Source organism: Thermobia domestica, chromosome 7, assembly GCF_964235325.1.
Source record: "Thermobia domestica chromosome 7, izTheDome1.hap1.1, whole genome shotgun sequence".
NCBI lineage: Eukaryota > Metazoa > Arthropoda > Insecta > Zygentoma > Lepismatidae > Thermobia > Thermobia domestica.
In genome coordinates this window covers 51,389,763-51,404,526 of record NC_137460.1, presented here as the reverse complement: position 1 = coordinate 51,404,526, position 14,764 = coordinate 51,389,763, and the positions used below count along the sequence as shown (strand labels likewise).

The 14,764-nt window shown below is 35.2% G+C and overlaps 1 protein-coding gene across 3 annotated transcripts in view; it reads right to left on the bottom strand.

Annotated features, from left to right (window-relative positions):
- CkIIbeta (casein kinase II subunit beta) overlaps positions 1–14,764 on the bottom strand; it is a 76,676-nt gene that overhangs the window by 28,415 nt on the left and 33,497 nt on the right. Inside the window, exons 2-3 of one of the 3 annotated variants that reach the window (XM_081764611.1) lie at positions 11,718–11,802; positions 910–985 (exon numbers count right to left, since the gene is read on the bottom strand). In XM_081764611.1, coding sequence (XP_081620737.1) covers positions 910–981 — 72 coding nt within the window. In that variant the 5' untranslated portion in view covers positions 982–985; positions 11,718–11,802. Of the gene's footprint in view, positions 1–909; positions 986–11,717; positions 11,803–12,110; positions 12,135–14,764 lie in introns of those variants that run through there. The other 2 variants (XM_081764613.1, XM_081764612.1) reach the window with 2 other exon arrangements.

Genomic DNA, 14,764 nt, shown 5'->3' with positions numbered 1-14,764 from the left:
GGGCCGAAAGGAATAATCGCACAATTTTGCTCGTATAGGTGCAAAGAAACAAATGATTTGTAAGTTAGGAGGGCTTCGACTCAAGTTCTGTTGATTATTTCAATAATCTGCCACATAAATCAATAAATAATAGTTGCCAGAAAAAAAACAGACTTTTGAAAAAAAAAAAAAAACGTTTTTTTACAACACTAGATCCTGCCACTGTAAATTGGACTACATTAGCTGACTCCTTTAAAATTTACTACATAAAGAAATAAATTATTTTTCTTTTTTTCGTCTAATTTTATATTATACAGAATATACAGAAAAAGTTATGTTGCTCTTTTTTCCTCTTTTCTCAGCTCTTGAAACAGACTTGTAAATATTCCAAATTAACTTCTTAAAAAGAATATTCTCAATTTTCCCTTCCGCTAATATTCAGTAACAGTTCCCATTCTGAAATGTGCTAACTTGAAAAATTATGATCTGAAAGTGAGATAAACTTGACATCGAAAATTGTTCACAAGGAACAAAAAGTCATACAGTGTAAAGGAATCCACGTACTCACACAATAAATAATCTATTCTCAATTCCTTTTTAACAACGATTGATACATGAAGTGTAAATAAGAACTTCTGGATTCTGCAATCCCCTCATTTAATTAATCTCTTCAGAATATGTACTTAGCTTTGGCTTCTTCACATGGATCTCCTTGGTGGTTGACGAAAATAAATCAGAAGAAGAAAGTCAGATATATTGGAAAAAGGTAATTATTTGGAATATAGGAACCGTTTATTACACGAACGGATATTCAAAGAAGAAAATAAAGGCTTCTACCAAATAATATACTTTGAAAACCAAATAATAACTTTTATCAATAAAATTTACAATATCACATTATAACGAGGGAAAAAAAAATATTTTTCGTACCTCACAGAAGAATTCATTTCCTCGGAGGCCGCAGAACCACGAAATCCACGACACCTCCTCAGAACTGCTCATTTTCCTGAAGAAAGGAAGAAAGAAAAGTTAAACTTCTTCATAAGAATAATACATACTACTAGGTAACATTTATAATTAACAAATCTTTATAATTAACAAATGAAAGAAAAATACCATCACCCACTACGAAGTCACTAGTTTTAGTTTGTCTCCTTAACGTGCCCAATAAGTGAATCCAAACTACTTGAGAAATAAATTATTTAGTACAAGGATTTTCAAACACCCGTTCTTCTAGTTGAATCTGATGTTGGTCATCTACATACATCTACATACCGGTCATTTCACATGCAAAATTCTGTAAGGTTGAAAAAAATCGAAATCCATTATTTTAAATTTCCATGTCTGTAAAAGTTTCTTTTAGATTCTTCCAGCCTGCATATACTAAAATATTGAAAACCGCGCACTTATACACCAGAACTCGTAATCATAAAAAATCTCAGGGTCTATCACCAGTTCAAACAGGTTTTTATTTATTTATTTATTTTTTCGGAAATGCTTCTTTAGGTGCGCATCCATTGGAAGCGAAATTTTACAAGTGCAAAGTAAAAAAGCATGTCTCTCTCGAAGATTTACTGAGATGTGTTTATGCCTAAAAATTCATACTTCAAGCTTTTGATATGCAAAAATAAACATTTTTCACTTAACCGAAAAGAAATAATTCTTTCTCTTGTCATACTACTCTAATGTGACTGAATAATTATCTTGATACCGATTAAGGATTTCATATTCCGTTTGCAGGAACATGATTCGCCTCCGCAGAGGCATAACGACACTACGGTTCACTTCATACACACTGTTTTATCTTACAATATGCCTGGATATTATGAAAATTAATATACAACTTAAAATGTAAACAAACAAAAAGTACAACAGCAGAAGCATAATAGTTTAGCACATTTGCATAGTCATGAATTATATCTTCAGCGGAGGTCCCTGTCTTCATTAGGATGAATGGTGCTGGAATCTCACCTAATATTTTGTTCAAATGAACATAATAAAATACAAATTGGTTTGCATTATTCTTATTTTCTCTAAATTTTATATTTCCAGATGCTTAACAGCCTGGCATCTAAAAATAATTCAAAATTTATCTTTTTTTCTTTGACTTGTTTTTCGTAAGTGAAAGGAGATAATGAAATGCAACTTACCACAATCATAGATGTTATTCTATAACAGAAAATATGAACCGGAAGCATTTTCAGTGTTGCCATCCATAGAGATTACAGTGTTGCCAGAATAGCATTTCCCCCACCCAAAATCTAAGTTAAAGCAGCGACTAGAAGAACGAACTCAACTGTATTTTATTACGTATCATTGTTTTGGTATCCTGTGAAGTGCTTTTTAAATATTATTATTATTCAATTTTAATAATTGTATGTTAAAACTATTTTGTTTATTACAAAGTAAATACTACTATTATGTAAAAAGTAGTTTAAGGATACTAAAACAACATGATACATAATCAAATGCAGTTAAGTTCATTCCTTTAGTCGCTGCCTTAACTTAGATTTTGAGGGAATTGTTATTCTGGCAATATTTTAATTTCTATGGATGGCAACACTGAAAATTCTTCAAGTTCATATTTTCTGTTGTAGAATGACGTTATCTATGATTGTGGTAAGTTGCATTTCATTATCTCCTTTTACTTATGAAAAACAAGCAAAACAAAAATTGTAAATTTTGTATTATTTTAGTATACCAGACTCTTAAGGCTCTTCACCAAGCTGATTTTCATTTTTTTTTTTTTTTTATTTAGTGAATAACTTAATGAAAATATTAAAAATATGGAAGGTGAGCAGGCAACATCTACAAAATATTATTAAATGAATCCGTTTCTAAACCTTTTCTTAGAGATCAGAAATTTGGGTGCGCAGTTTATTACGTCATAATTATTATGCACTCAAATTCATACACTATACGGAGGGTCTTGAACACAAGTATTCATATAATATCGTTTTGTACGAGGGCGATTCTGAAAGTAATGCCTCCAAGCCCACTACTTGGCCACAAGTACTGCTGAAAACTTCTGAACTGTTTATCATTAATGCACTGATGTTTAAGCTATAGAATGTCACTTGTTTCACCTTCTTATCTTCCCTCGTTGCAGAGCAATGGAGCAATCCATGGCATCCAGTGGTGACATTCGGTTGAAACAGCGGGCTGTCATTGAATTTCTGACTGGAAGGTTGTGCGCCCAGGGAACATTCATCGCCGGCGCCGAGTCGTGGACACACCATTATGACCTGGAAACGAAGCGGTAGTCGATGAAATACCGTCACAAAACCTCTCCTCCGTCAAAAAAAAAATTCAGTTGTCCCATCTGCTGATAAAGTGCTGACATTCTGCCTCATCCTGCCTATAGTACGGATCGTGCGTCCTGTGACTTTTGGCTCTTCCCCAAACTTAGAGGCCAACGCTACAGTTGTGACGCGGAGGTTGAAGCAGCAGTTCGGCAATGGTGCTCCCAGAAGGAACCACACTTCTTCGCTGACAGTATAAAAAATCTTGTTTCTCGTTAACGCAAGTGTGTTGCCTATAATGGGGACTATGTTGAAAAATGATGCTACCACTTGTAGCTAACATTGCAAGCTTTCTACTGATACCTGTATCGGTGCTAGCTGTCAAACACAAAAGGTATCACCTTGGAGGAATTACTTACTGAATCACCCTCGTAGTTACTATGTAGGTCACTTTCTACATTTTTTTTACATTCTTCGTTGTCTAAATTATTCACTAAAATTTTAAAAAAATGGGAATGAGCTTAGGGAAAAGCCTTAATGTATTTCTTCACTATTTCTACTACAGTACTTCTATAGGCGATTTCTATGCTGAAAACGGCATCAATTCTCCTTCACACGGTGCTCCATTTGCATCATTTTCATCCATTCTCATAATTCGCAGGTCGGTAGAGGCATCCTCTTTTCACAATTGGTAAGCATTGGAATAGCATTTCAAAAAGCGAACCTGAATATCTGTTTTCCAGATTAATATGCTCAATATTGTCATCCGAGTCATAACATGGTGAGTCTTTATAATAGCTTGTACTTGTTTCTTTGGAGTTTTGCAGCACCAAGGCTGTACGAAAAGACGAACATAAAGCTTAGTCACATGTACACCCAAAAACGGAATCGAACTTAGGTCTCCCGAATCGGTTAACAACGTATACCCAACATAATTAAATATGGCACTGGAGTCCACCGATCTTCCAATGACAAAAGCAAGAGTTATCCTTTATCTTTCTACTTTAAATATCACGATAAATTTTAGTGAATGCATTTACCGCAGGAAGTCTAGTGTACATTCGATCCTCAGATAGTGTTTTATAATGTAATTTGAGTGTTCTAATCATAAGAATATATAAATTACTACTGCCAATAACATTAATAAAATTAGCAAACTTTTTATACGGAGTAGCCCTACAGAATGGATCCACCGGAGTAACAGGGTAATGTTATGATAATGCATATGCTATTGGGAAGGGGGAAAACATTTCAACTACTCTGCTAAAATGGGTATAATTATGAAATTTACCTCTTGAATATTTTTTTAATAAACGTAAACATAAATGTATGGTACATGAAAGAACATGAACGCCAGCAAATACAAAACACTAAGGTAGCATTAATTTTTTCATACTGATAGTAGTTTTCAAGTTACAAATAAGGATTTCCTGAACTTATACTTATCAATTCCATAAGAAAACACTATGAATTCACAGAGATGCCATCCATTACAAAGCTCATGAAAGTAGGCTCAAGGAGATTAGCGACAGCCGAAATCAACGACTGTGTCGGTGGTAAAAACCTTAAATCTACACCATAGTACCCGTAGTCACAGCTGTTGTTTGGAGTTAATTGTGAATCAATATGTGGATTATGTCTGTAAGAACAGGCACCTGTACCCTTGCTGCAACATTTATGAGGATGATCCTGACTTCAGGGATAAATTTGCACAATGTTTTATTCACTGATAATAGTATTTTTACATGAATGGGAAAGTGAATAGGAAAAATGCAAGATTCTAGTCCAAATTAGGTGAACAAGTCTCAAGATGATCGCTCCAGCTAAAATTACGGTACAGTGTAGCATTCTTCTTCATTCGTGAGCTACTCAACTTCCTGGACTATTTGCATTTGTTGGATAAGATTACTTAGTACGAATTTTGGTATATTCTTACGGTTTCACAATTAGACTAGTTCGTTTGTCTACATGTGTTGATGTGTACTGATTTTCGTATATCCTGAAGTGAAGAGTAGACGACAGGAGACTATAGAAGTAAATTCTTCCCTTGCCTTCTTACTTCTCGCTTTGAATGTTCAAAAAATCGGGCACATCGAGCTTTATTTTTTAAATTATTTATTCTGAAAATTTCTGATGTAATACAAAATTATAGGAGTTCCTTAACTCGTGTGCTCTCCCAACTTGGACCCTGCGATATTTTCTTGTTTCGTACACTGAAATTTGCCTTAACAGACTGTCATCCAGAAAATAGATTAAAAAAATTCAAGCAAATGTTTCAATAACTACAGCAACAAAAGCTATGAAATGTTCATCAACAGTGGAGAGAAGCTATAATGGATAACAAACCTAGATACGAATTTCCTAAGTAACGTAAATGTTAGTATGAACTTACGATATTATATTTATTTGCGTTAAGTTTCTAAATTTTATTTGCTGAAAAAGTGTTATGCTTTCTGAGTTTACTTTTTAAATGAACTGGATAGTACAATCGAGCAATTTGAGATGTTAGGCTAACGAGCATAACAATCACATTTTCAACTTGAGTACGGCAGAAGAGTACCTGGTAATTAATTTTTCATTTTTTTTTTTTTTAAATTAAACTTTAGACTTCATGGTGTAAATATAAAATAAGAACTCTAAATGTTCAGGAATTTATACCAGTGCGCCTTATTGATTATTGATTCACAGTAATATTATATAAGCTTACTTTTAACTGCATGCAACTTAGAACAAAAGAGTCAAAAAATATAAGAATGGATTTTCATCAGTGTGAACAAATATAAGCGCATCTAGGTGTTTCTTAAAGCGGCTATTACTATTTTCAAAAGTCATACTTGTTACCTGTTAGCTTACAGACCTCTCTTAGAAATCAGTATCAAAATATCCAATCAACGATTATGAAAAAAGATAAAAGGTACTAAACAAAAGGACGGACAGTAGTATTTATTTATTTTTTGACTGTATAATGGGCTAAATACACTGCTTAACAATGGCTAGAGAACAAACACACATTGACCCTGAACTTGTTAGAATATGGTGTAGGTACACCAAGTGAATAATATAGAAGTACAGAACAGTCCAGGTTTATTATCAAAAGTTGGTTGGGATTTGCGCCATGTAAAGAAACAGAACGTGATGAACCAAAAAAGATGCATCACAATATAGAAAAAAGACACGTAATGTAAGTTCTATGAGTGTAGGGAGTTCGATCACATAAGTAAAGTGTATGCCATTTCGGATGAACATCATCTTGCCCATCTGTTTGTTATGCTGTTGATAAAGTGTTCAGGAAAGCCTGGGTATGTTATCCCATTCTTCCTTAAGGAACGTTTCGAGAATTCGGAGCTTTCACGATTGTGAATTCCTCTGTGCAACGTCTTCTGATAGTATCTCCCAGGCATGAAACTAAGATAAAGGAATATGCAGGTTACTCATACACGTTTGAAGTCTTCACTTTCCAATATGACTGTAACATGGGCAGTTCTGTGTAGGCGCGCGTTGTCAAACATAAACGAAGTCAGGACCTACTACACTATGGCAAACATGAACATATCCTTTCAGGATCTTGGTACACTATCGTTCTTTAATAACGGATTCTGCGTCGAAAATGCGCAGTTATGTTACTTTGTTTTTCCTTATACCAGCTCGTACGTGCTTTATAATCTCTCCACACCACATTAAGTCCAGAATCACTTGTTGCACAAAATCGTGATTTATCTGAGAATATCACGTTGGACCATCTTGCTTGGTCCCAGTCACGACTTTTCCGACACGACTGTAACCTAAAACGACAGTAGGTATAGGGCAAAGAATCAAAGACCTATTTAGTTGATGTGAAATGCTTCTGGAGAACACATGCACACCAGAAGCATAGGCAAATGCCTGAGCAACTTGGGGTGGAGTGGTCGATAGATCCTTTTTGCAAACTTGTCTATATACCGATCCTATCGAACTGTTGTGCTCCTTTCACAACTTCCACCATACATATACGCAGTTGTTTCTCTTGTAACAGTGGCTTTCTGAAGTCGGGAGATGACACACACTGATATGCTCATTACACGTGTAACATTTTGACCTACCAACAGCTCTGCCACAACTTCAATCATATAGATGAATCCTTCCTATCATCTTCCAATACACTAGTCGAGTTGTGCGACTGTATTACATTAACAACGTCCTTTACCCTATTTAAGTGCATCTCGTCGGTACCACCGGTAGTATTGTTATCTTTTCCTGATAACGACGTTCACAAAGCACATTTACCTCTACTGATCGGAGCAATGGCTCACCAGTGCCCTCTACTAGTATAACAATGCATACACACGAAGCCGTCTGAACAAAATTTATGGGTCAATGTGTGTTTCTTCTCTAGCAATTGTCAAACACTATACGCTCATACGCTAAGAAATGCTATGTGTATTAACCAGAAATTATAATAATATATGTCCGGATAGATTAGTACGTAGATCTTGTTTTGTCCTTCAATGATTAACTCCAACATAATTATCAACTTCTTTTTACAATGTTCGAAAGACTATATTCCAGCAAATTCCTTAGTATGTCCACCATTAATGTATCTGAGTATACGAGAAATTCTTTTTCGCAGTTCGGTAAATAACCTGACTTTTTATAGAATTTCTATAGAAAAAATAAGCGAGATTAGGTGTCAAACTTATGCACAATTCGCCTTTATGATGTATTTTTGAAACATGACATTTTCAGTCATTTCCACAAATATTTATTCCCTTTGATAATTGTAGCGCGACGCAGAATCTGCTTTCTTTGGTTGAGTAGAGTATTTAGTACATGAAAAAAAAAAAAAAAAAAAGAATGGATCATTTTATTGTATATTCTTGATGTGTAGGACACTTAAAAACAAAATTAACTGAGAACTTTCTATGTTAAAAGAGTTATAAAATAAACAGTGGCAACATAATTGAGATGAAGTTGATAATTTGTTACTCCTAACCTTTGTGGACCTAGTTATAGTAATGCTGTTAAGTATAAGACGACACTATCTAATAATAGCAAAGCCTTTGTAAGTAAATACTAAAATTAGCCCCTCCAAATGCAATAGGCGACACGCAAAGGTCAACAATTTATTACGATTTTTGAAAGCCTGTGAAAGATTATTTACCGAAAAAACCTTGTATGGGATGAGATCACCCGGAAAACAATCGTCATGAAGGACTACACGTTAACGTAGTGAGTTTAGAACTTTTTAGTAACTGGTTCTAGAACATTATGCTAACGTCCATTCTAGCCTCACTGGTCCACTGGTTCCTGTTCGATCTCTGACTTAATGCTCTGCCGGGTCTGGCATTTTGGTAGGTAACTGCTAGGGAAAATCAGATTATGCTAGCAGTGGAAAGATTGTAGCCACCGGTTTAATAAATAAATAAATAAATGATAAATTTAGCGATGTGCTAACAATGAAATCCTCCAATTTCAAATCACTGGTTGGCTTCCGAAGCAACTGAACATTACTAGGTAAGACCACGACTTCTCAAATTGTTCCCATAAAGAGAGACGGCTCAGTGATTAAGCCATTTTGATGCGAAAATTCCATATCTTTACTCCAGCAATACACTTGCATATTATCATCTGTCTCCTTTCAGTCTTCATATATTAAACTACCGATTTCTTCTTGTTACACAAGTTTTAGGTTTACGGTAATGAATTTGACTCCCTTACCTACTTAAACACCGTGACGTCACCAATGGTGCTCGATATGAAAGCCTTATCGGCTAACAATCGTCCTGCATCTCAGTTTTCACTAATGGAGAATGTTGAAGCACAGTTTTGTTACGATCGTGCTTTCCACGAATCGTAACATTCCACTCATTGTTATTAAATGTATGTATTATTGTTAATCTTTGCTTGTTTACTTTTAAACATTATTCGTTTAAATACGGAATTTATGTACAAGGGTACATGTTTACAATATGTTCGTTTTTTTGTAGGCTTATATTGCCATCTCGATTGTGAATAGTAGTGCGTAATAAAAATTCATTTTAATAAGCAAATATTTTGGCATAAACACCAGTAATTATTAACAACATTAAAATTTAGGAGGAATATAGCCTTTTCTTTTGTATAAAATCCGAAGTAGAACAATATAGAATTTTTTATAATATGATGCCAATTAAATGTGACGGATGTAAACAAACATTACGTATTAGGCCTAAATCTGATATGTTTAATATGTAAAAATTTAGTCATGCACGGCAGTAAAGCAGCAATTCTAAGAAATAACGGGCATAATAAATTTATATTACATTTTAGATGAATTACGAGAGTAAATTGAATCAGTTTTGTAGTATTTTGAAACTTACCCTTTGGTTTATCGTACATAACTTCAACGAAAACAAGTCATGTTTATAATCAGATAACAGGATGGACTACGTGAGTGGAAAGAATAAATAATTTGACAAAATGAGAATCGTGTAATTAGAAATGAATATAGAGAGGGTAGTTTTCTTTTAATTAGAAAAGAATTTAAGTATTAAAATTAATGGGATTAATGTACTCCAAAATTTGTTTATAGATGTAAACATTAGTCTGCTCCCGAGAGGGCACGAAGATTTAACAGAAAGCACGATCGTAACAGTTTGATCAAGTCTGTTCCATTTCACTTGACAAACTTGCCAAGGACCGTCAAGTGTGCGCGGCTGACAATGGCCCAATGCTTGTTTAAATTACAAGAACCCACAAAAATTCATCGGGGATGCATCAGGGGATTTCACAGGAAGCTTTTAAAAGGGAGTGCATGAATTCCTCTTTCACGAGCCATCTACTCCATTTAAGTCATCGTTGACTTTCTATTTGACTGAACGCCTTGTCCTGGTGAATGCCAACGTCATGTGTGTTGTTGCCATATAGGGGTACAATATCATGGTGCTACACCGACTCCAAAATGTTCATGTGAATAAAAGTGCATTGATTTTATTTAGACTTCCTGTTCACTTTGCGTAGCGTAAGTTCATCAATAAAGCAGCAAGCCTGAACAACTATATAAAGACACGTGAAAAGCCTTCCGCATACTCATGAGCAACCTCTGGAATCAGGGAGACGATAGAAGACGGTTCTCTTTTCATCACATTCTGACAGACATATATCTCATCCAGAGTCACTACAAACTTCCACCTGTCTCCTGCAAGATGGCGTTCGTCTTCCTCTACAGGATATGTAAGGATTGGAATATATGAACTCAAGACGTATGCTTCTTTACAAGATGTAAATCTTGTGCAATGCCTTTGCTATTGTTATTTGAGACAATGGATTCTCACGGCTCATTAAGGAACGCACTTTTTTGCACCATATCTACAATGCTCAATATTGGAAGGATTTAGCAACAGCACGGAAATATTTTGCCACACTGTTTACACATGTATCCCTCCCACACTGTTTGCAAATGTAGCCCTCTCAAAAGTCCATTGTTTTATGGAACCATATAACCACTGACCCATACAAAAAAAGGCCCACTGACTCACGCGTGCTTCCTGCAAATGAACACACAGCACTTCGAGCTACCACAATAACTTCCCGGAGGTGATCACGTGGTACCTAGCTACCGAATTTGTTGCTATATTGAAACAGCCTTCTGTAGCCTGTATAAAATTCGCATCGCCTTTTGTTCCCCAGAAATGAAAAAACTCGAATAAACCTGTGATATGTGACATTTCAAGCAGGATTGTATTACAAATATATCTACTAGGAAACAAATTAATTAGAGTAACGAAATGCACCCTACAAATTTTGGAACGAGTGTACGAAATGAATGTATCATACAAAAAATGAAAACTTTCCTTCATTCATACATGTTGCCACTACTTCATTTACAGCCCTCGTAGTCTTTCTCTCCTAGTATACCTACGAAAACTTAACAGAAGCTTCAATTACAACTGAAAATAATAATACACAACACTGATTTTAAATGTTGGTCAACTATTTCTGCATTATAGTAAGAGAAAAGCTGCTCTTTAAAAAACTAATAAACAAAACATGCATATTTGTTCACTAAAAATCTACAAAACTTATCTTCCCAGAATATATATTACATGCTTCTATATTAATTGCTTCATGCCACTAACTAAACAATTACAGATATTTATACTCTCAAAACTTCACTATCAAATAGTAAAACTCACCTAAATCACTGAACATGATCAAAATAATTTAACTCGAGCAGTCTGATTTGTTGTGAAATGGTTCATTACTAATTATACTGGAATCTAATTTAAGTCTATAATCCCAACAAGAAACAATAATGAGTATTTTGGGCACAGTGTTATCGAATATGTATTTAAAATTTTCCTTTTTAGTGTGCTTCATGAAAATGACTACACATGGACTACACAGCAAAATAATTACCACTATTCTCCATTAAGATTAGAAAAGATTTAAAAATGTGGTAATTGAGAAGACAAAACGAACACACGTAATGAATGAAAAGATGAGAGCATGCTACATGAAATTAGTAAAGGCAGTACTCACCAACGAAGTTGTTACTTTCCAGCAAAATTAGTTTGGAAAATTTTCCAGAAATATTTCAGGACAATTTTCCAGACAATTTTTCTGCCTGGAAGAAAATGTGCATAATGGTTATGGGACTTGATGTTATAAAGCGAGCAGAGATGATTGAAATTATTACGTTAGTGGGAAACAATATTTTGAAAAAACAGAACATTACAATCAGCAAAGAAACAGAAAAATCAACCTGCAAATTAATGAAAACTTCTGATCCATTATTGGTATGTTTTATATCATAATCTTTCAATTCTCGCAGACAACAATGAACTTTCTACATGTAATTTACCATTCTAGCTATTATTCAATATGTATAATCAACATAGTATTACAGCAGCCTACGAATATATATAGACGTACCTTATAGTGACTTCGAAAGAAACTTGATTGAATGTAAGCAGAACTTAATTGCGAATTTTAGTAACAGACAATTAAAATCCCATAACAATTTATTCACAAAAAGACACCTGAAATAATGTATTTATAAGTTAATTTTAACAGAAAGAAATAAAGAGAAGTATCTCATAATTGTTAGGATTTTCACAAAAATTATTATTTCACACGCTATCGCTACAATTCTCCACTTAATATTGCTGCCTCTAAATACTTTTCGTGCTTTCCAAATCATGTATAATCCAAATTTGCATAAGGCAGCAGTATGCAATACAACCTAGAATTTTCAAGTTGAACTTTTTTCATTTTCAGCAAAATGCAAAAGCCTAGTATTTTAAAAAATAAACTCGGTTTGTGGTATCACGGGTAGAATCTCCTGATAAAATAGGCAGCAAACAAACAATTTTGGTAAATAAATTTCTAGTGTGATATTTAAAAAATTCTCCAAAATATGAAAGGTTTCAAATCTGCTGATTAATTCCTTCTTTATGCCTGTCTTTATTACCTTTAAATATGAGATATGAATTGGTTGCACTATCAGTTTGGCTAAATTATAACGAGTCATCCCAGCCATCGGTAACTTTGTAAGCACAGTTGAAAGACCACTCCGATACAGTGTGAAGACATCTCATTCACTGTCTATAATCTACATTTATTTAGGATCAATTGAATCGTCATTTTGAAAAATTACACATACTGTGTATATATAATGCAAATACTTCTGCGGGAGAGGGGGAGGGATTGTTGATAGGTCCTTATTACAACTACAAGAGCGCGCGTAAGTGTGCGAATTACATCGCTGCAGAGAGGTTCGTGTCGTGTTTCTGTTGTGATTTGCATTTAAGTGCTGGATCACGCGTCAATTTTATATATGAATGATACGCTGATTTCTTTACGAGTACTGTAGTGAAAACCGCCGCCAAATCATGGAGAAATAGAAGCTTTATTTCCCGATCCACAGAATTCCCAACTGTGTTCGGAAGAATATCTAGTTCACATGGGAGTTCGGCACACTACCTAATGCTAGAGACAAGCCAGCAGATGGGTAATTCTCGAGCGCAGCCCAGCATCAAATACCAGGCATATTGTACGCATTATTGGGCTCGAATCCCACATGAAATGAAAACGAAATTAAACCGTAGTTTTATATTCGACGATTATGCCCTGTAGAGCAGAAGAGATGGTTAAGTTGATAACCATATACATCGGTGAGATCACATTTCCTTGAGCAGTATCAACTATAAGCACAATTGGTATTCATACTGCTCAAAATCTGAATACAACTTTCAGAACACCATTCCAGCAACGATTTTCAGTGAATGTGTGGTGTGCTAATGAGAATGACATGCTAATTGTATCTACCACCCTCGAAAACCACCTTACCGAAAATTTCTCTTAGAAGGGGGGGATCATATTAGCTGTTACGAGTTGGAGACGAGAGTTTCGATACAAACGTCAATGGAGACAACGTTGCTTTCCTTGCTTTGGAGGGCATAGCTGAACATGCCACAAATGTCTCACTGACACTACACCAGCTGCTAGATTAGACGCTATGATCTCATAAGGTTATCACCTAGGTCACTGGATTTGATTCCCATCTGTCAGGCTGCAACACGTTATTATGAAAAACAGTGTGATGATTGATTGTCCAAGTCCCTTCGTCAGCATGTAGAAGCATGTCTTCATGTGAACACCTTTTGTAAGCAGGGATGCCAAGACTACCATCCCATGGGAACTGAAACACAGGGGTGGTGGTCACAGATCAGACACGTGTTTTTTCTTTATTCTCTAAACTAGGCTTTCTCCGATATATTTATATGACTTTTTATTTAGATGTAAGAACACCCCCGAAATATTTGCATTCTCTCCTGGTACAATATATACACAGAGAAGTAGAATATCCAAACTTATTGGTAATTGAGGTATAGCTAACGTGACTAATGAAGCCGATGTTACACTGCCGAAACTGTTACACAAGTGCTATTAATATACAGTACTTTGGTCAGTTTTGCTTTACTAATACATGTTGACTATTTCCAAAGGTATAATGAACAACATACAGGGTTTTCATAAAGTCTGGACGGATTTAATTTGCTTATAATTTTCATAAAAATGCTCATAATGAAATCAAATAAAGTGCAAACGGTAGCGGAAGGATTAAATTTTTAGTTGGCAACACTGTTACCGTATCAAATATGGCATCGGTGAAAGAGAAAGCGTAATGTGTTCTGTGGTACGCAGAGCTAAAAATCACCAATTCTGGTGTGTCGAAAGTTCACCAAAGAGTTCAAAAAGCCGGCACCGACTGAGAGTGCAATCCGAAAGTGGCATGCTAAGTTCTTGGAGACAGGAAGCGTCCTGGACCGTCCTCGAAGTGGGAGGCCGCCTACATCACCTGCAACAGTGAGCAGGGTAAGGGAAAGCATCATCAACAGCCAACAGAAGTCGATTCCTAGTGGCGCCCAGTTGGAGGTGTGGCGGTGAATGAACTGAGCTGGTGCAGATTACAGGTAAAAATTTAATCCTTCTGCTACCGTTTGCACTTTATTTGATTTCAATATGAGCATTTTTATGTAAATTATAAGCGAATTAAATCCGTCCATACTTTATGAAAACCCTGT